The sequence below is a fragment of the Polypterus senegalus genome, chromosome 2, assembly GCF_016835505.1.
Source record: "Polypterus senegalus isolate Bchr_013 chromosome 2, ASM1683550v1, whole genome shotgun sequence".
NCBI lineage: Eukaryota > Metazoa > Chordata > Cladistia > Polypteriformes > Polypteridae > Polypterus > Polypterus senegalus.
The window spans coordinates 115,576,384-115,597,222 of record NC_053155.1 but is presented as its reverse complement, the minus strand read 5'-3'; the positions used below and the strand labels follow the sequence as shown (position 1 = coordinate 115,597,222).

Genomic DNA, 20,839 nt, shown 5'->3' with positions numbered 1-20,839 from the left:
GGCGTCAGTAGTACATTTTCTGATGCAGCTACGAAAACAACCGTGCGCTGCGCCAAATACACAAAACAATTACTTTGACAATCATGTTACATTATTTTTAAAATGTTTCCTTTTCTTTCTCTTTCCTTCTTTAACACACTACTTCTCCGCTGCGAAGCGCGGGTATTCTGCTATATATATATAGATAGATAGAGATATATATAGATAGATAGAGATATATATACATAGATAGATAGAGGTATATATATATAGATAGATAGAGATATATACAGTGGTGTGAAAAACTATTTACCCCCTTCCTGATTTCTTATTCTTTTGCATGTTTGTCACACAAAATGTTTCTGATCATCAAACACATTTAACCATTAGTCAAATATAACACAAGTAAACATAAAATGCAGTTTTTAAATGATGTTTTTATTATTTAGGGAGAAAAAAAATCCAAACCTACATGGCCCTGTGTGAAAAAGTAATTGCCCCCTGAACCTAATAACTGGTTGGGCCACCCTTAGCAGCAATAACTGCAATCAAGCATTTGCGATAACTTGCAATGGGTCTTTTACAGCACTCTGGAGGAATTTTGGCCCGCTCATCTTTGCAGAATTATTGTAATTCAGCTTTATTTGAGGGTTTTCTAGCATGAACCGCCTTTTAAGGTCATGCCATAGCATCTCAATTGGATTCAGGTCAGGACTTTGACTAGGCCACTCCAAAGTCTTCATTTTGTTTTTCTTCAGCCATTCAGAGGTGGATTTGCTGGTGTGTTTTGGGTCATTGTCCTGTTGCAGCACCCAAGATCGCTTCAGCTTGAGTTGACAAACAGATGGCGGACATTCTCCTTCAGGATTTTTGGTAGACAATAGAATTCATGGTTCCATCTATCACAGCAAACCTTCCAGATCCTGAAGCAGCAAATCAACCCCAGACCATCACACTACCACCACCATATTTTACTGTTGGTATGATGTTCTTTTTCTGAAGTGCTGTGTTCCTTTTACGCCAGATGTAGCGGGACATTTGCCTTCCAAAAAGTTCAACTTTTGTCTCATCAGTCCACAAAGTATTTTCCCAAAAGTCTTGGCAATCATTGAGATGTTTCTTAGCAAAACTGAGATGAGCCCTAATGTTCTTTTTGCTTAACAGTGGTTTGCGTCTTCGAAATCTGCCAATGCAGGCTGTTTTTGCCCAGTCTCTTTCTTATGGTGGAGTCGTGAACACTGACCTTAATTGAGGCAAGTGAGGCCTGCAGTTCTTTAGGCGTTGTCCTGGGGTCTTTGTGACCTCTCGGATGAGTCGTCTCTGTGCTCTTGGGGTAATTTTGGTCGACCGGCCACTCCTGGGAAAGTTCACCACTATTCTATGTTTTTGCCATTTGTGGATAATGGCTCTCACTGTGGTTCGCTGGAGTCCCAAAGCTTTAGAAATGGCTTTATAACCTTTACCAGACTGATAGATCTCAATTACTTCTGTTCTCATTTGTTCCTGAATTTCTTTGGATCTTGGCATGATGTCTAGCTTTTGAGGTGCTTTTGGTCTACTTCTCTGTGTCAGGCAGCTCCTATTTAAGTGATTTCTTGATTGAAACAGGTGTGGCAGTAATCAGGCCTGGGGGTGACTACGGAAATTGAACTCAGGTGTGATACACCACAGTTAGGTTAGTTTTTAACAAGGGGGCAATTACTTTTCACACAGGGCCATGTAGGTTTAGATTTTTTTCTCCCTAAATAATAAAAACCATCATTTAAAAACTGCATTTTGTGTTTACTTGTGTTATATTTGACTAATGGTTAAATGTGTTTGATGATCAGAAACATTTTGTGTGACAAACATGCAAAAGAAATCAGGAAGGGGGCAAATAGTTTTTCACACCACTATATATATATATATATATATATATATATATATATATATACACACATCTATACACATATATTCAGTTAAATATATATACATATACACACATACATATATATACATATACATATATACACATACTGTATATATACACACACACATATATACATACTGTATATACAACATATACATATCTACATATATACTGTATATACACATATATATACAAATCTACATATATATATCTACATATATATATTAGGGGTGGGACTCGATTAAAAAAATTAATCCAATTAATTAGAGGCTGTGTAAGAATTAATCTTGATTAATCGTATGTAATCGCACGTAAATTTGCCCCAAATCGCAAATGTTTTTTTTTAATTTAAAGCGGTTTTAGTGGGCGACAGAATCAAATAATAGACATGGACATGAATATTGTAAACTGAAGCTGTTTTAATTTCTGAAAAAAAGCTTTTAAACTGCATTTGAATTCAAAACAGAAACAAAAATATCATCCCTGGTTAAAATTGGGCAGACTTAAAAATAAAGTGGTAGTTTAAGTACTTTAAGTACATTTTCAGAATAGTATTGTCTTTAAATAATAATAACCAAAATTTCAACATAAAGTGCAGTTTTCTTCTTAAAAAAATAAGTCAGAAACATAAAAGGTAATTTGACCAGCTTACTCTTTAAACTCTGAGTAACATTAGCCAAAATTATTTTGTACATTAGGCTAAAACAGTGTGATCATTGAACATTTTGTAATTAGATGTATTTAGAATTACTAACGGTCACGGAAGTCCAATGATCCCCAGTAAGAGCCACAAAGTCCGCTTTCTGTAATGCATCTAATTTTGCTTGCTTTTCAGTGTGCACAAAACCATGCTTTTATCAAGGCTTCACTTTCGGGTAGTCGAAATGATCAGTCGTAGGAACGCGCTTTATTCCGACTCTAACATTTTTGTAGCTGTGATGTGTGCATCAGTGTAATGGATGTACCAGGAAATCATGCATTGACAAAAGTTCCGTTTGCTTGGAATTGAAAGTGTGATTAAATCGTTATTTTTAACGCGTTATGGAGTACATGCATCGAAGCTTCTCAGCTGTGCTTGTGCTAAGAAAGGGAAAATTTTAAAAATAAGCGTAACATGATTCTGCGTTAACCTAATATTTTTCATACGTCCCAAACCAAGGAGATCGAAGGTAAAATGAATCGGTAGCGCGTACATAGTCAGTACACCCTCTCGAATCGAACCTCAATGTCGGCGTTAGAGGCTTAAGACTCTACAATTGAGCCACAGCGTGTGGCTTGTCTATGCTAAAGTATGTATTGTAGATCGGGGTATATATATACATTTATATATATACCCGTGTACAGTGGAGAAGTAGAAGTTATGAAAAGAAAAGGGAACATTTTAAAAATAACGTAACATGATTGTCAATATACAGTAATTGTTTTGTGAGTGTTATTGAATGTTGCTGTCATCAAGGATTTGATTATCATTATTTCTTTCAATCAGGCTCGTATTTGTAGGATGTGTTCAAGTTACATTCCGTGTTTGTCAATCGTTGTAAAGATAAGAGGTTTCATTCATCGATTAGTTCCTTACTGCATCAATAAACAGCTCGTCTTCCTTTTTATCTGTGATGTGACAAACTGCATGCACGTTTTTTTTTTTTTACACTGTCTTCCTTTAGCAGGACATTCACTTTTTCCACCGTGTGCTTTGTTTCCGCAGTAGCTGCACTTATGAATATGATTGTATGTATAAGACGCTTCATATTTTTTTGCTGCCTTCTCAATTGTGTAATTCGGTTTTGTTCAGCACTCTTTGGAACTGTTGCTTTTTGTCTGCGCATGCGCGCCAGTTCACGTGAGCAGCTTGGTGTTCTTGCATCGAAGGTTCCCAGCTGTACTGGTGCCATCTCGTAATGTCAGCTAAGACCCGCACTTAAAAGTTTCTCTCGCAGTTTCAATGAGTTTGTGCCAAACACCACCCTGACCATCTCATCTTCCTCTGCATAAGCACAGTCCTTCACCCGTGAACATTTACCGGCAGTGTTTGTATTGGATTGCCGCTGATGGACGGCCTTATATGGGCAGGCACTAAATTACAAACGCTAGTGGCAGCCTGTCTATGAACTTAATTTAATATAAACTTACGGTTCACGCCGTGCTTTGTTTCGCAGTAGCTGTACTTATGAATATGCTTGTATGCATCATTTGCTTCATAATGTTTTTCTGCCTTCTCAATTGTGAAATGGCGTTTTGTGCTCATCGCTGTTTGGAGTTCTTCCTTGTTCTCTACGTACTTACGTAGGAGGCGTGATGATGTCACACGAAACTCCGCCCCCGCGGCCATCTCAACTCAAGACTCCATTACATTATATGGGAAAAATAGCTTCCAGTTATGACCCTTATGCGTAGAATTTGAAATGAAACCTGCCCAACTTTTGTAAGTAAGCTGTAAGGAATAAGCCTGCCAAATTTCAGCCTTCTACCTACACGGGAAGTTGGAGAATTAGTGATGAGTCAGTGAGTCAGTGAGTGAGTGAGTGAGGGCTTTGCCTTTTATTAGTATAGATATATATATATATATACACATATATATATATATATATATATATATGTGTATATATATATATATATATATATATATATATATATATATATATATGTGTATATATATGTGTGTGTATATATATATATATATATATATATATATATATATATATATATATATATATATATATATATGTATAGTGGCGGCTGGGGATGGTACCATCCGAATGTCTAGAGAGGCCTGGTCCCCAGCACTTCTGCCACACCCAGAAGTGCTGGGGGAACGAAGACCAGTGATCACATGGAGTGCTTCCAGGAAGTGCCGGCGGAAGTTCATCGGGAGGCACCTGGAGCACGTCCAAGTGAAGATAAAAGGGGCCGCCTCCCTCCATTCGATAGCTTGAGTCGGGTGGAAGAGGATGAAGCCTGGAGGAGAGAAGTGGATGTGGTCAGGAAAGGAAGAAGCATTTGTGAGAGGCCTGAACTTAAGGGTGCTTGGTGCAGAGGCACTGGGTTGTGTGCTGTTGACCATTGTGGTAAAAATTAGAAATGGTTAATAAACGTGTGTTGCTGCTTGAACCATCAGTGTTTGCCTATCTGTGTCCAGGCCAGTCTCCACAATATATATATATATATATATATATATATATATATATATATATATATATATATATATTGTGGCATCCCGGCCAGGACGCCCAGGAGGACCAGAGGAGGGCTTGTACCTCCTCCAGACCGTGAGGGGGTGACTGCCCTGGTTATGTTGGGGGCCATGGGTAAAGGGCTTGGAAGCCCAGCCCTGTAGGGACCCGTGGCCACCGCCAGGCGGCGCCCCGGTGCCTGAACAACCCTGGAGCCCAGCCCTTCCGCCACACCAGGAAGTGCTGGGGGGAAGAAGACAGGGGACACCTGGAGGCCTTCCGGGTGCGCAGCAGGCACTTCCGCCACACTAGGGCGTGTCTGCGGAGGAGTGCCGGGAAGCAGCTGGAGCCCATCCGGGTTCCTATTTAAGGCTCCCTTCAGTCGAGAGCGGAAGTCGGTTGGAAGAGAGACGGAGCTGGAGAGAGGACTGGAGGCGGCCAGAAAGGCTAAAAGACTGTGTGTGAGAGGCCCGGACTTTGGGGGAATCGGTGCAGGAAGCACTGGGGTTTGAGTGCACGTAGAACTTTAAATATTGTATATAATAAAGGGTGTGTTGGGTGAACATAAGATGTCTGTCTGTCTGTGTTCGGGTTCAAGTCCACAGTGGCGTAGTCGGCAAGATGCTCCGTCTGGTGCAAGACGGGGACCTGCATCAGAAAAACATTTTTCTGTGGACGGCCCGGCGCAGCAGCGGACCCCATACACTCGCCGCGGGAGTGGCACGTGCACAACCCCGTGGGAGCGGTTTACCCCACGGGCCGCCGCCAGACCGCAGTATGGCCATGTTCCCCGGGTGCGGAGGAAGGAGACTGGGCGTTGCCAGAGTGCAGCAGGCTCCGAAAGTCGCACTGCCAGGATGGACGGCCAGGCCGACATGGTGACACAGAAGGCCACACTGAGGCAGGGGCCTCCGAGTGACGGGATCCGGGAGGTCAGTGCCCTGCCCTGCAGTAATCGGCCCTTCGTGGTTGCACTTACCTTATTTCCCACAGGGAGGGACGATCCGGATCCACGTCCATGGCAGGAGCACGCCGGGCCACGGGCTGTCGGCAGCGCGAGCGCGGCAGCGGAAGAGGCTGCGAAATCGGAGCTGCTGCAGCTCAAGGGATCGCAGCAGCTGCGAGGCTGTTAGGAGGCACGCCACTGCACCCAGAGAAGGGGAGACAAGATGGCCGCGGGCCGGATGTCCCGCCCGCTGAAAGGCACGGGATTGGCCTTTGTGTCTTGTGAGCCCGCCAATGACGGTACAGAGGCGGGACCAAGGAATGCCAGTCTCGTGCCAGGAAGAGACCCGATTGGGCCAGAGGGAGTGGTCCTCAGGAGGCAGACGACGCGTGCGGCTGATGGACAGGTAAGCCCACCGACGTCTGTCTTCCTGGTTTCGCCGGTGATGATAACGTAATGCAAGGCAATGTGTAATTTTTTCTAAGGATGTTATAGGAAGCCCAATCAGTGCCGGAGTTTCTGACTTGCCACTTAGGGTAATGAATGGCTGGCTAATAGACACAAGACACTCTGACCTATAGGTAGAAATACTCGTTCCATTTTGCGGAGTCGAACCATGTTGATTCTTTGTGACATAATTTTAACAACTAGTCGTTTACTTGTTACATGGTGTTAAAGAGTGCAGAAATACTGGAGTCCTCTAAGAAAAGTTTGATGCACTGTATTGAAAAAAGAGCCGCCCACTCTGACAGTACCTTGGTGATTTAGGTGTCAAGAGGAAGAAGCTAGTAATGAAAGGTGAGGAGAGCTTGGATGTGGCCCCTAATACCCTAGCTTGATCTTACCTGGCAATATTATTACAACTACTATTACTGCTACTTAAGAGGTGGACAAGTAGGAGAGCAACTCCATTAGGCAGATGAGCCTGTTTCTTTGAAGACAGAAGTTCAAAGTTTATGTGCTGTTTTTTTCTTTAGCTTTCCATTCATTCACCCTACATACTGTGTGTTTTTATAAAAGTTTGTATGTGTAGGCCAAGGTCTGTGTACCCAGATCTTCCCCACTGCAGAACTAAGACATGCTGGATGGATTACAGCCCCAGACTGACCTGGAAATATGATGGGGTTTCTGAAGATTAGTTGATAGACATTCTTGGTGATAAAAATTCCTGATCCCAATTCCTATCAAGATGATCAGTGAAAGTGGAATGGGTATACTGTTTATTAAACCTAGTACTGTATATATTGTGTGTATGTGTGTGCATCTATATATCTTTAATAAAATTTGAACAACTTCATTTTTTATGCAGTTACTTATGCAATTATTTTGCAATAAGAAAATAATTTGTTTTATTTGCCTTCTTTGTTCAGCCGAAATTCTTTGCATTTGTGCATATGTACACACCCACCCCACTACCCTGGTAGGCGTTCTGGCTTCTTATTTACTGCCTACCTTTGTTGCTAACAGGTTTTTAGTGGGTGGTCGACCATGATTCTCCGAGACCACAGCTACTTTTAAGTTAACGAAACATGGCTTGTGTAATACTCTGTGTTTATTGTATTAGATAAAAACATAACAGATAAAACATGCAGACATGAACAGTAACCTTTTTTTTTTTTTTTTTTGAAGTGTATAGTCACAACTAACTTGTTGTGCAGCATTTTACTTTGCCTTTATTCAAATTGACTCAGGTTGCCACCACATAGTCACCTGCTGCATCATTTTAAATCATGTTTTTAAAATTAGCTATTCTGGGTCTTTTGTTTATAATTGCTATTGTTTCCATATTTGGGTTAAAGGTGCTGATCTTGAAGCCTTTTTTTCGGGTTACAGTTATTGTAGTTTAAAAAAAAATTAATATCAAATGTAGTAATAAAAATCAAGTTTTAAATATATATGTTGGCCTTTTTATTAGGTAGATGTTCAGGTCAGTTTAGCCCCTTGAATTTCTAGCTAAGAAGAACAATTAAAATTGACAAATCCTAGCTACCTTTAAGCAGGACCTACAGCCTGAAGAAAACACTCATCTTTCAGTGAGGGTAGTGAAGGCATTTGTGTTTGTCTTGTTTTACATACTTTTTAAACTGCATCACATCAATTAAAATAAATAGCTGTTTCATATGCAGTAGGAATGCCTTGTTTTTTAAGAGCTTTTTAATTAGTGTTTTTTCTTTTTTCCCTGGACCTTGAGTTTACTGTGTCTCACTGAATATGCAAATGCATATTTAATGTGTGTGTGTAGTGGTATGGTGCATAATACAAAACAGAACAGCAATATTCTTATCGTTCTTAATGTACATTTTGGCAAAGATAAACAATCAGCTACAGTAGCAGCATACAGTATCTTTTTATAGTGGAAGTTAGTCTTATTAAATTGTAGTTCTTGTGCACTAGACTTCAAAATTTCAACCTACCACTACATTTTATTTTGTAGAGACTTTGAATATGTAATGCACGTTATTATCACAAAATGATACTTTTTTATGCATAATAGTTGGATACTGATGAAATCATTTCAAAACCAGTTTAGGAATGTCAAATAGGTGCATACTGTATGTTGTTGTTTCAATGACAATGATTTTTTTTTTTTTGCATTATCAATACAACGCTTTTAAATTCATACAGAACAATACAGGTCATCTTTGTCCATGAATGCAGGAATTATCTAAAAATTATTTATCCCTGTTGCTTGCAAACGTAAAGAATGTGCAGAAATAACATGTTTAGATTTAGGAGTCTATGAACACAGACATCCATTTACTTTTGTTAATGATTTTCATTTTTTGTTGCACCCCATTTATATGCTGTCTTCATGTTGGTAGTAGGAAGAATTGCCTTCATATTCACAGATTAAATGGGTCCACTGGCTAGTAAATCCCTGTAAAATGCTTGTTACTTGGCTATTTCCAGATTATCATGCATTTTTACCGTAGTGTATCTGTTGAAATGTTTTTCGCTTCCTGAGTTGATGTGTGTTGCTTGCAGGAAAATGACAAGTTGCCTATGGTGGTCTTAAGAACAGCTACTCTAGGTAAGACATCATCTGTAGCTTACTGTAGGCTGGCCTCCCACTGAGTATGTTTATCAAGTATGTAAATACTATGAACAATTATATGTTGCACTCATGATTTCTGTTTTGATTTTTCAGTCAGAATGTAATATGTAAAAAGCACATGAGTAAACAAAGGTTCACTTTGCATACCAACTGCAAATGTGTGAAAAATAATTGCCTCCTTTTTTAATCAATCCAATAAGAGGGATAATTAGAGTCAGCCGATTGAACACAGCAAGGCTTGATTGCATTCAGCCCTGCTCAATATAAAACTTGCTTATTTTGACCTTTACAATCAGAGTCGAGCTGCCAATGCAGAGTCAACAAGCACATAATTCCATAATCAAAGATAACTCCTGAGAGATCAGAAAAAAAAGCTGTTTACTTATCTGTCTGAAAAGGGTGACAAAACCAGTTATAAGACTCTGGGACTCAAGCAAACCACAGTGGAGCAGTGTGGAATCTTCCCAGAACTGGCCAGCCTGTGAAAGCAACTCCCAATGGTCTAGTGCAAAATCATCCAGATATTTGCAAAGGATACAAAAAACATTCACAGAACTATAGAGTTCTGTTGCCTCAGCAAGTCCACATTCAAAAACAAAAAATAGGCCTCACTAATAAGTAGGAAGGTGTAAACCATTCCTAATCAAGAAAACATAAATAATTCCTCTTGCATTTACTGTGAAGCACTGGAATGATACCTAAGCCTTTTGGGAGAATATTCAATAGATAGGTGAGACAATAGTAGAGATTTTGTAGGCGACATGGGTCCCATCATGTTTGGTATAAAGCAAAGGCATCATTCCACTGTAAGAACACCAGATCAACAGTAAAACATGGTGGTAGTACTAGGATCCTGTGAAAATGCTTTGTTGTCTCAGCATCTGGGTCCTTGCTATAACTGAAGGAAAAAATAATTTTGCCAGTATCAGAAATTTCTTAAGAACACAATCTTGTCCTCCACCAGTGATCTAAAGCGGAATTGTAATTGGGTCATGGAGCAACACAATTGTCCAAAAAACTATAGGAAACCATTATCAGAATAGCCACAAAGAAGCAAAATTTAAGTTTTAGAATTACCTATTCAAAGTCCAGATCCATAGCTAACAGGTGCTTTGGCAGGACCTGACACAGGTAGTTCTCGAAAATATGCCAAAGTTTCTAAATTAAAGCAATTCTGAAAGAAAGAGAACAATAAAATCATTCCATTGCAATAATTACAAATTATAGGAAGCATTTCTTTGAAGTAGTGTAATTGTTTCCTCACATGGTACCTTTGGTGTGATGTAGCTTTGTTCATTCAGTAAATTATGTTCACAAAATGCAGTGCTTTTTCACTCAGGTAGCCCTTTTCTAATTTTAAATTTAGGTTGCAGACCTGAAAAATTTTGTGCCAACAGTGTGCAATAATAAAGGAAATAAAGAAGGAGAAGGTACTCTTTCATATCAGTGTATGTCAGTATGTCACCTGCAACGTAAGATAAAATCAAACAGGGCTAGTCACAGTCCGGTTGGACTGAGTCACTGGGTATGTTAGACAAAGAGGCTGGTGTGCTCTGTAGCTGCCTTCTACTTTTCAAGATTATTTAAATGAAGTCTGTGAATGGAAATCCATGGAAGTTGTGTTATGTGTAATGGCCTTTAATAACTTTTTACTATGAGTGAGCATGTATACATCACCAGATATTTTAATGTTCACTTCAGAGAGTCGATATTTCGGTTCTTATAGTTGTCAGTGGGCTCCCTATTTTAGTTGTTTGAGATATCCAAGTCAATCCCCCAAAAGCAATTTCTTCTCATTATCCTTTGTATAAGTCACCAATACATTTATTAGTAGTTTATGGTAAGGTTTACAAATATAAATAATTTGTTTAAAAATCAGATTTCTGTTGTATTCTTGACTAGTGAAACTCCATTATAAACATAGTCTTCCCTAATAAACATTGAAGTGTACGAGATATAATTAGGGATGGGTTTGATTTTCCTTGAGAAATACTCCTCATCAGCATTTTTAGTTGATTATATTTTTCTAAAATGCTCAAGTGGATGAAGAGCTTCATTTAGTTTTTCACTTTCAAGTAACCCTATGCTGCCACCTGTCAACCTGGAGGTCTTGTGGCCTTTTGCAAGTCCTCGCTGGTATAATTCTCTGTCTGAGAGGCTTGGGCATCCCAATCCGCTGCTGTATTGCCTATTTTCTAGTCTCCTGTGATGCATTGTATACTTCCACAAATGATGCATCTCTTTGGCTCTCTCTCATTTGTACTGGTAACACTGTCAATTGGCCTTCGCTTGCCCCCAGTACATATGTATCTACATACTAGCCCCTGTGGTCCAGCACTAGTGTGTGTAGAATTGCTTAATCGTTAGTGTAGCTGTCTAGTCTGGGGGCCTCTAATAGGACTTATTCTGCCACATACCATCCCAACAACACCATGTTATGGATAGTAAATATTACTTAATAACCACTGATTGAATTCTTATCATTTATCTTAATGCATTTAACTGTAGTTGCTATTATAGAAGCTGTTGACAGATTTTATTATGATTCTACACAGTTTTAAGAAAATTTGTTTAATTATTGGACTTAAATTTAAATGTAACTTTTATATACTGTCTGTATATATAAAATAAAAAAAAAATTCAAAGCTTTTTACTATAACATTTTCACAAATCAAATGCTGTGTATTATGTATGTTATGTATTGTAATATTCATGTAAGTTTAAAGTTGACAACCCCAGTACAACTTACTTTCATATTTTAGTTCACTACTGCAGTAATCCTATTAGTTATCAGAATGATATTAATCTCCTGTAATCTTCATATTGTTTTTTGTTTTTAATTTTAGGACAATTGTGCCATGGAAAGTATTTAGACAGTGCCTTCACGAAGTCCACCCAATCAGCTCTGGTCTAGAAGCAATGGCTCTTAAATCTACTATCGACCTGACCTGTAATGATTATATTTCCATATTTGAATTTGATATCTTCACAAGACTTTTCCAGGTAAGCAATATATGGGTGTTAGTTTGGTACAGTAAGTTAGCAATGCATTTGGAGATCTGAATCTCACTCACTCAGTTTACTTTTTAGCAGTATCTACACTTAACATCATTATTCAATTTTGACATCAAAAAATGCAGTCCAAGCTTAATTCAGATGATTCCTGCAAAAGGTTTAGTGAGGGGTTATCTGTGGAAAATGTTTCAATTCTTTGTTTGTTTGTTTGTTTGTTTTATTTTAAATAAAGTAATTAGGGCTGAGCCAAATGTCAATGGCGTTGATTGGCTAGACACATCATAGATGTAAATAAACAATTTTCTTTTAGTTGAGAGAAGGAAGTCTGATCAGTGCCTCGTACAGAAAGTTTGAATGGGAAGAGCGCACGTATATTTGTAGCACCACTCCACTGTGGTGCTTGCAGATTTTGTGTGTTTGAAGTGGGCCAGTAGAAGCAGCAGCACTTGAAGCTTCAAGGCCCAATTTGATATCATATACAGTTGACTGTCCATATCCACGGGTTCTGTACCTGCGGATTCAACCAACCATCAAACAAAAAAAAAAAAATATATATATATATATATTTTTTTTAATTCCAGAAAGTTCCAAATAACAAAATTTGACTTTGTAACTTGCTGAGCAATATGCTGAATCCACACAAATGAAGTGATATGTAGGCATACCCTTTGTAGCCTCCCAGCATTTCACATATCTATAGTCTCTCTCTCTCCTGCAATCGTTGTTTGAGCCTTGTTCACCTTGCATCCTGTTTATTTGTTACTTGCGTTGTGTATGTGGCTGGATAATTTAGTGTTCAAGTAGGGCTGGGCGATATATCAAAAATGTATTGTTACCGAAATTTATGACTCTCATCGACGTCATTTTGCCCATGTCGGTAAATTCGGTATTTTAAAAAAAAGAAAAGGCATGTGCAGGTTGCCGATGTTCATGTCCCTTTAAGACGCTGTGCTACGTTACAGACTTGACGGGGTGGAGTCACATGACTCTACTACCTGTAACAAGACGAGACACGGGTGAACAAATGGAGGACGATTTAAATGTTGAAGCAGCAGCAACGAAGGTAGAGCTGGTGGAGGAGGAAGAGGAGACGCTTGTTAACAAAAAAAATGCATCATCAATCGTTTGGCAACATTTTGGATTCAACAAGGATGATATTGATCAAAAAATTGTTAAATGTAAACTCTGCAAAAAGACTGTTGCGTCAAGTCAAGGTAACACAACCAACCTCTTCCACCACCTGCAGCACAACCATGTGATTCAATTCGAAAACATAAAAAAAGCTCAAAGCGAGAAGAGATTAGGAGGACCAGCAAAAACGTCTTCCTCCACCAGGCAGCGGTCAATAACCGAAGCATTTGCTAGTACTCAACTATATGAGCGAACTTCAAAAAGATGGCAAGAAATCACAAATGCTATAGGCTACCACATAGCAAAAGACATGGCTCCTATTGCTACAGTGGAACGCAACGGGTTCAGACACTTCATGAAAATAATTGACAAGAGATACGAACTCCCATCACGAAAATATTTTTCAAAACTATCATTCCCAGCATGTACAGCACAGAGAGGAAAAAGGTTGCTGCTGAATTGAGATACGTTAAGCACGTTGCAGCCACATCCGATCTCTGGTCCAGCCGCACAATGGAGCCGTATATTAGTCTCACAGTTCATTACATCGACAACAAATGGGAGCTGCATACCAGAGTGCTCGAGACGGCCTATTTTCCATCTGATCACACGGGGGAGATGGTTGGACAGGGGTTGAGAGCGATGCTGTCTGCATGGGACATCAGTGAAGAGGACCTTGTTGCTATAACAACTGACAACGGCCCAAATATTGTGAAAGCTGTCAAGCTCAATAAATGGACACGGGTGCAATGTTTTGGGCACAGGCTGCACCTGGCAGTCGGTAAGTGTGTACATCTTAATATATTTGGGTGGTGACATCTGGTGTGTTTTAAAGTGACTTTAATTCTGTGTGTCATATTCAAAATTGAAAGTATTAATGTTTGAATAATGTTTATATAGGCATAAAAATACTTAAGACTGCTGAGCAGCAGTGTATCCAGAAAGTTTTACAGAAGACTTATTGTGAGCCAGTGTTGATCATGTTGTGCTGTGAAATGTAGCAAAATACATGATTTTTAAAATGTTTTATTACTGTGCCAACCCTTTTAATTTTGTAAATATGGTCTGAGAGGTCTTATTTAATTCTTACTTTATTTTGCTTGCTTTATTTGAGAATTAGACCATGAATTGGGGTGATGTTGGGTGTGAAGATTTGGATAGATATGCTACCTCAAGGCCTTAGCAGAGATAGGCCTTTGTCCATGATGGCATTACATTTGCACAATCATTGTTTACTTTGTGAATAGCCAATGTGAAACATATTTATTATTAAACTATTTTGTTTACAAGGGATACACATTTTTTAGAGAGCATGGTTACATATTGTATCCTATACTTTTTATTTTGTTCAGTTAATAAATCTTAACCACTAAAAGTACTTACTACTATTGTCTTCATTTATTTTCAGTGACATTTTACAGTCCTTTAAAGTGGTAATAATATAATTGCAATGAATAGGTCTAGGGAATAATATTATCAAAATAACTGGAGGAACTACGCTGCCTGCCACAGCCCCATCAAATGAAAAAAAAAAAAGTTTGTTTTTTTGGCACTTGGGGTGGTTATCGTCCATTTATCGTTATCGAGGTTAACTGCTCAATTTATCGTGATATTGATTTTAGGCCATATCGCCCATGTTTATGTTCAAGTATTGGGAGATGGGGTTCTTAATGTTGTCTAATAGGAGGCCAAGCTATTACTCTGCTTTGTCTCTTGTACTGTAAGGAGCAGTGCTGTAGGTGGAAGACCATTTGTGACACTCTGCTGATTTTGGCTGTTTCTGTTTCCTTTTACTTTTTAGGTGAGCTAGACGCTTTCATAAACGTTGCTTAATTTACCCAGTTTTGTAAAAGTGTTTATTTTTACTTTATATTTGTTTTTTCTTTAATAATTAACAATTAATAAGTTTAATAAATAATTATTTGATATTTTAAGTAGCACTAAAATGGTTTGTGACTCGTTGCTGATTTTCTATTTTTGTTGATATTTTAGTCTCTTGATCCTAAATGCAACTTTAAGTAGGCAATAAAGTTTTGAAGAGGATTTGGACAGTGATATGTGGTTGACTTTATTTGGTTAGAGAAGACTGTTATTCAAGACAGTTACACAAGAAAAGAGCACATCATCAGGAGTTTACACGCATGTGCACTTGCCCCTTATTATAGCAGGTGCCAGGAATTGAGGCAAGCCATGGAAAAGGAAGTTTGCATTTGTTTCTGTGTAAAAATGGCTCAGTAAATGATACTAAGCGGTCAAAGCTGTCCCTCAAAGGCTAAGTGCTATCTCTTGATGATAAAATTAAAATCTTACAGTACAATTTTTAAAATGTTGCATTTCACTTGATTTGATTTTGTTATGCATAGATTCTATGCAAATACTACTCTGTTTTATATAAGGGATATGAGCAACCACAGGAGTTGTGGGGAGTCGTGGGAAGACAGCAATGATATAAATGCCACATCATGTAAAAGTAATAGCGAATTGGGAGGAGGAATAAGACACTGACTAAAGAGACTACTAGCAGAAATTTGGTTCCACTTCAGGCACTACCTGTAGGCTGATGTGTAGTGTCTTGGACGTGAATTGGCATGTCTATAAGCTTAAACTGCTGACTTGGCATTTATTTTTGGCAATGGCCAGTACAAACATCACCAGCCAGCGAACCAGGATGCAAATTAAAACCACTAAAACAAAGTAAGGGCTGAGCTCACCTGGCTTGTTGCAAACAATGACATTCACAGGAGTGATCCCAGTGTGGCTCTCTATATTATAAAAAGAGATGAAAGCGGGAAAAATAGGAGGAGGAACAGGCTGAAGGATTTGGAAGGGTCAGCATGTAACAAACCAATAAGGAGCAAAAGTGTGCAAGTCACAATAGCAAGACAGTGTGCTTTGGGGCTGTTTGAAACACCAGACCAGTATTCAAGGGTATTCTCTTTGGCCATAACAATGGAGAAGAGGCAATTAGGGATGTAAACAGTTGTAGTTTATTTCTTTTCTTACTGTAACATTGCTTAAAGACACTTCCTTTTTTTTACTGTTTATTGTGACCTTAAAGAAAAAGAAACCTTTCTATTTTTTTAATTTTATTATTTCCATCGTCCATGTTATCCTCCTTTTTATTTTGTCTGCACAGAGGATCACTACAATAGGAATGTAATTGTACTGTTTACATGGGATACTAAATCTGAAATAAACTGATTACACTGTATATCAAATCAGGACTTTGCTTTTTCGCCTGCCTGCATATCATGCATTGTAAGCTCACAATGCCAATCACCACTCAGCTTTATGCTCTTTTTGTGGCATGTCATTTGTGTGGATGACAAGAAAAGGCACAATATGCGCTATAGCCAAGTCATGATCAAATATGAAGAATTGTTTCTATAATGCATGCCAAGTCTCAGAAGATGGTGGAAAGAGAACAACTGAGGATGCTGTGTTTGAGTGGGTAAAAGCAATTAGTAACTTCTAGTTTCTAAAAATAAATATATATAAAAAACCTAGTTTCCTGTTGGTAGACATTTATTGAAATTCGTATTATGAGGAGGCAGATCTAGTTTTAGAATTTCTTGCTAGAACGGCATTATGATTTGTAGACATTTTAAATGAACTTGAAACAAAGCACCTTTGAGTCATTGCAATAACATTAACTAATACTGCTACATCTAATGAGTTGTAGCGATGTGTGAGACAGCAAAACTGCAGTGTCCCAAGCTGAAATGCTCCTCCTTCCACCACAAAGTTGTAGACTTTTTCTCTTGTAATGGGGTAGAGCAGCTAATTGTTCATAATCCACAAGCATCTACCTATCTCTCCAACCCCCACAGGCGATGGTATCATATATCATCAATATTTTTAAATGACGATGTGAACTTTTAAGACATTGCACATCCCTAAAAGTAATGCAGATTTTTCAAATCATTCTGCTCCCTCATTTTTCTGTAAATAAAAAGTTGTTTTTTTGTTCTTTGAGTCTTACAGTCCAGTTCAATTGCCCATATGCTGTCTTATGATAAAATCAGACATAAGGTTAGGTAAGATGTTAAAGTCTGAGGAGCTACTATTTATAATTGTATCTCTTTCAGTCTCTTCATAATTCTTGTCAGTATTGGAAGTGTATGATCCCTGAGATAAGGAGCCAAAAAACACCAATGATTTGAGTTTTCCATCTGAAAACAAGCCTCTTTGTAGATGTATTAACCTGTCTTTATTATGCTACTTTCCTAACATTGACTGTTTTCAAAATTCATTTTTTTTTCCTTTGACACCACATTTGTTTGCCATTTCCATGGTGGCACATTTCTGCTTCATTGGCTGTTTTCCTAATTGTGATGCAAAATTATAACTACATTGAAAAGAGCAAATTATTTGTGTGTGAAAAGCACACACTTGCATGTTTTACTTTCATCTGAAGACATTCTGTCTGATCGATTGTCAGCATTGTATTGGTCCTGTGTTGCTTACATTAGTATGCACTGTAGAAGATGTATTACAGTGCTTATTCTTGCATTAACATGTTTCTATAAGTAAATGTTTTTGCTTCCCACAACAAAAACAAAAAAGCAAGTATGTACAAAAGATGGACTGATGAATAGGTGTAAAGCACACTTAAATTAGCTAGATTAAGTGCAAAAGTTAAATTCCTACTTTGATATTTTCGGTATAGCATTCTTAAAGTAAATATGAATAACACTAATCTTATTGTTAGATTAATAATACTAATACTCTCAAATATTTTATGATTCAACACTAAAATTGTAAATCTGTTTATCCATCCACACATCCATTACCAAACCTAATGAATAAAGTTTATCTTATCTAATCTAATTCAGTTCAGTATAGTGGAGATCCTGACAGCATTGGGCACAAGACAACTACCAACTATGGATACAGCACAATGCATACTCTCCCACACAGGAGAAATTTAGGGTCACCTAACTTGTATATCTCTGTGAAAGATCATTAATTAAATTCATAAAGTGTCAACTGAGGAAGAAATTGATGACAATGGAAATGAAGAACGTCCATCGGTCAGAATTTAAAACTCCTTAATGTATGTGCTGGCAGAGATTATTGGCACCAGGCAGTACCATTTCTTTTCAGTTTAACCAGTTATCCACAAGGTGTCCTGCTGGCATATGTTTGTGTACGTTGCAATAAATACACAAGTGAATCAAAAGCTGTAATGGTATTCTTACATACCCAATACTGTCTTTTTTAAATAAATCATAAGTTTTAATTTTGTCTGTTCTATTTTGTTAGTAAAATACAATATTTGATTTGCACATATATATGCCGTGGTGAGCAATACATCACAGCTGAGTGGATATAATTTTATCAAAGATCCCATGTATACAGTATAGAGCCACATACAGTGAAAAGCTCATTACCATTAGATAGCTAAGGTTCAGTGCATTCCAGTGATGTGTAGCTGTTAGTGAGTGGACATTTGTCACAGCTATGTGTAAAAGACAGGAAATATATTGCATTTGCGGCAGCTCATCTTTATGTACAGGTACAATTACACAGTAGTTTCTGTCAGAGTACATAGGGATTGTTTGGTTGACATGTAATAAGAATTGAAGTTTGTACTAGGGAAATGTCTTCTCCTTCAAAAAAGAACACGTAGGTTTAGGAAGGCCTAGGAAAGTTAGAAATGCTAGTGATATGGAATTTGAAGACCTTGAATCAGATTGTGTTCACTGTCTTGACTCAACAACCATCCCCCTACAACCCCTAACTTCTGCATTCGATTGAATATCACTGTTCTTCTCCGCTGTTTTGATTCTACTAGTTTTTGACTTGAATGCAAAAAATTTCTTGTTTAGATGGATTGGACACTATATTGGCCCCCATGTGAATGGTTTAGGTATATGTTTGTTTGACTAGCTTTCCATGTTCAGAGCTGTTTCTTGACCTGCGCCCAGGGCTGCCAGGAAAGGCATTGCCTTCATCCCATGACCTAGAACTGGAAGAAGCTGGGATGAAAATGTACATATGAACTATCTGATTCCAGATGTGAAATGCAACAAAAAAACAACAAAAATGCAATTAGAAAACAACAACAAAAACATAAATGAAAATGCACTAAACCTCTGTCGGCAACTGCAAGAAGGCATTAGAAGATGTGTGAATTGCAGCACAAAAACTCCAATCAGTTGTACTAAATGTAAGGTTTCTCTCTGTCTAGTGGCGAACAGAAAGCAATTCAAGGACTAGTACGTAAAATAATTTTGAAAGTATACGTTTGTGATATAGTGTGTGCATAATATAATATGTCATTTAATTTAATATGTCAAAAATAAAAAATAACTACAACTGCAATACTGTTGAGAGATGGTTTAGGTGCAAGAGACTAAATGTTTTCAAAGTGGAACGCTAAATGATTCCAAAAACGGAGACACCTTGTGCCAAACAGGATAACTTTGTGGTGCTATGGGATATGAAATTTTAGTTGATACAATGATAGCTGACAGATTGGGGCATAAAGGAAAATTGATTACCTGGTAGAGCATCTTAAAATGTCTTGGCTATGTACTGTAAAATCCATTTAATTGGAGAGAAATTCCTAAAATGCCTAATTTGTTTGTGTTTTATTCAGTTGATATTAGTGTGAAACAAAGCTTTTTATTAAAATAAAAATTTTGTTTTAAAAATGTGGAGTGCTATACCCACTTTTCTTCACCCATTTGCAGCTCCTTTATTACATAAGCCAAATAATAGCCATTACTTTTTGGGTATGCAATTTAGGTGCAATAATTTCAAAAAGCCTTTGGGGCATAAGGGGTTAAATATTAGTCTCTTTTGCTGTTTCCTAAAATGATTCATGATTTTTACTCTCATGCATTTTTGTCAATGTATATACTGTAGTACAGGCCTGTTCAGAATAAATATATATTTTTATATTATCAAGTCTGCAAAACGTAGGTACAAATAATTGATTGTGGAGGACTTTGACAGTAACTAAAGGTCACAGCAAATGTGGCAAGGCATTTGATTAATCATGGATTACAAAAAGAAGAATGACATACAATACACGATGGCTTGTAACAGCTTTGAGTTGACCGGAGACTCACAGCCTTTAGTCCTACAAATACATGAGGTGTGGCAGGCACTCAACAGTATCAACTTAAGGAAGGCTTCAGGTACTGATAATGTACAAGGACATGTGCTTTAGGCCTGCGCTGACCAACTAGTAGAGGTATTTACGCACATTTTCAACCTCTCTCTCCCCTCATGTATACTCCTGACATGCCTGAAATCCACAGCCATTGTGCCTGTTCAAAAATACCTAGGATAACCTGTGTTAATGGCTATCGACCAGTCGCTGTCACCCTCTGTCATTACAAAGTGCTTTTAACACTAGAATTACCAGAGCCTACGAAAAAACTCGTAAATCCGTCCCACCTTAAATCGCTTCTTAAAATCGTTCACAGCTCTCCACCAGCGTCTTTTGTCATCTAAATGTGCTGATAAAAATCAGGCTGCAAGCAGCCGGCTATTCCATCCCCCCACCGACTTAGAACGTACACAAACTTCTCTCGTCTCATGCCTTGATTGATTTTCTAGGAGTGAAGTGGAGTTTTAGAGTGAAAATAATAGATCGTTGTTTGGAACACACACATTTCATG

General features: G+C 38.1%; 1 protein-coding gene across 1 annotated transcript in view; it reads left to right on the top strand.

Moving 5' to 3' along the window:
• The window catches only part of cblb (Cbl proto-oncogene B, E3 ubiquitin protein ligase), a 234,183-nt gene that overhangs the window by 145,394 nt on the left and 67,950 nt on the right, over positions 1-20,839 (top strand). Inside the window, exon 4 of the mRNA XM_039744429.1 lies at positions 11,906-12,062. Coding sequence (XP_039600363.1) covers positions 11,906-12,062 — 157 coding nt within the window. The remainder of the gene's footprint in view (positions 1-11,905; positions 12,063-20,839) is intronic.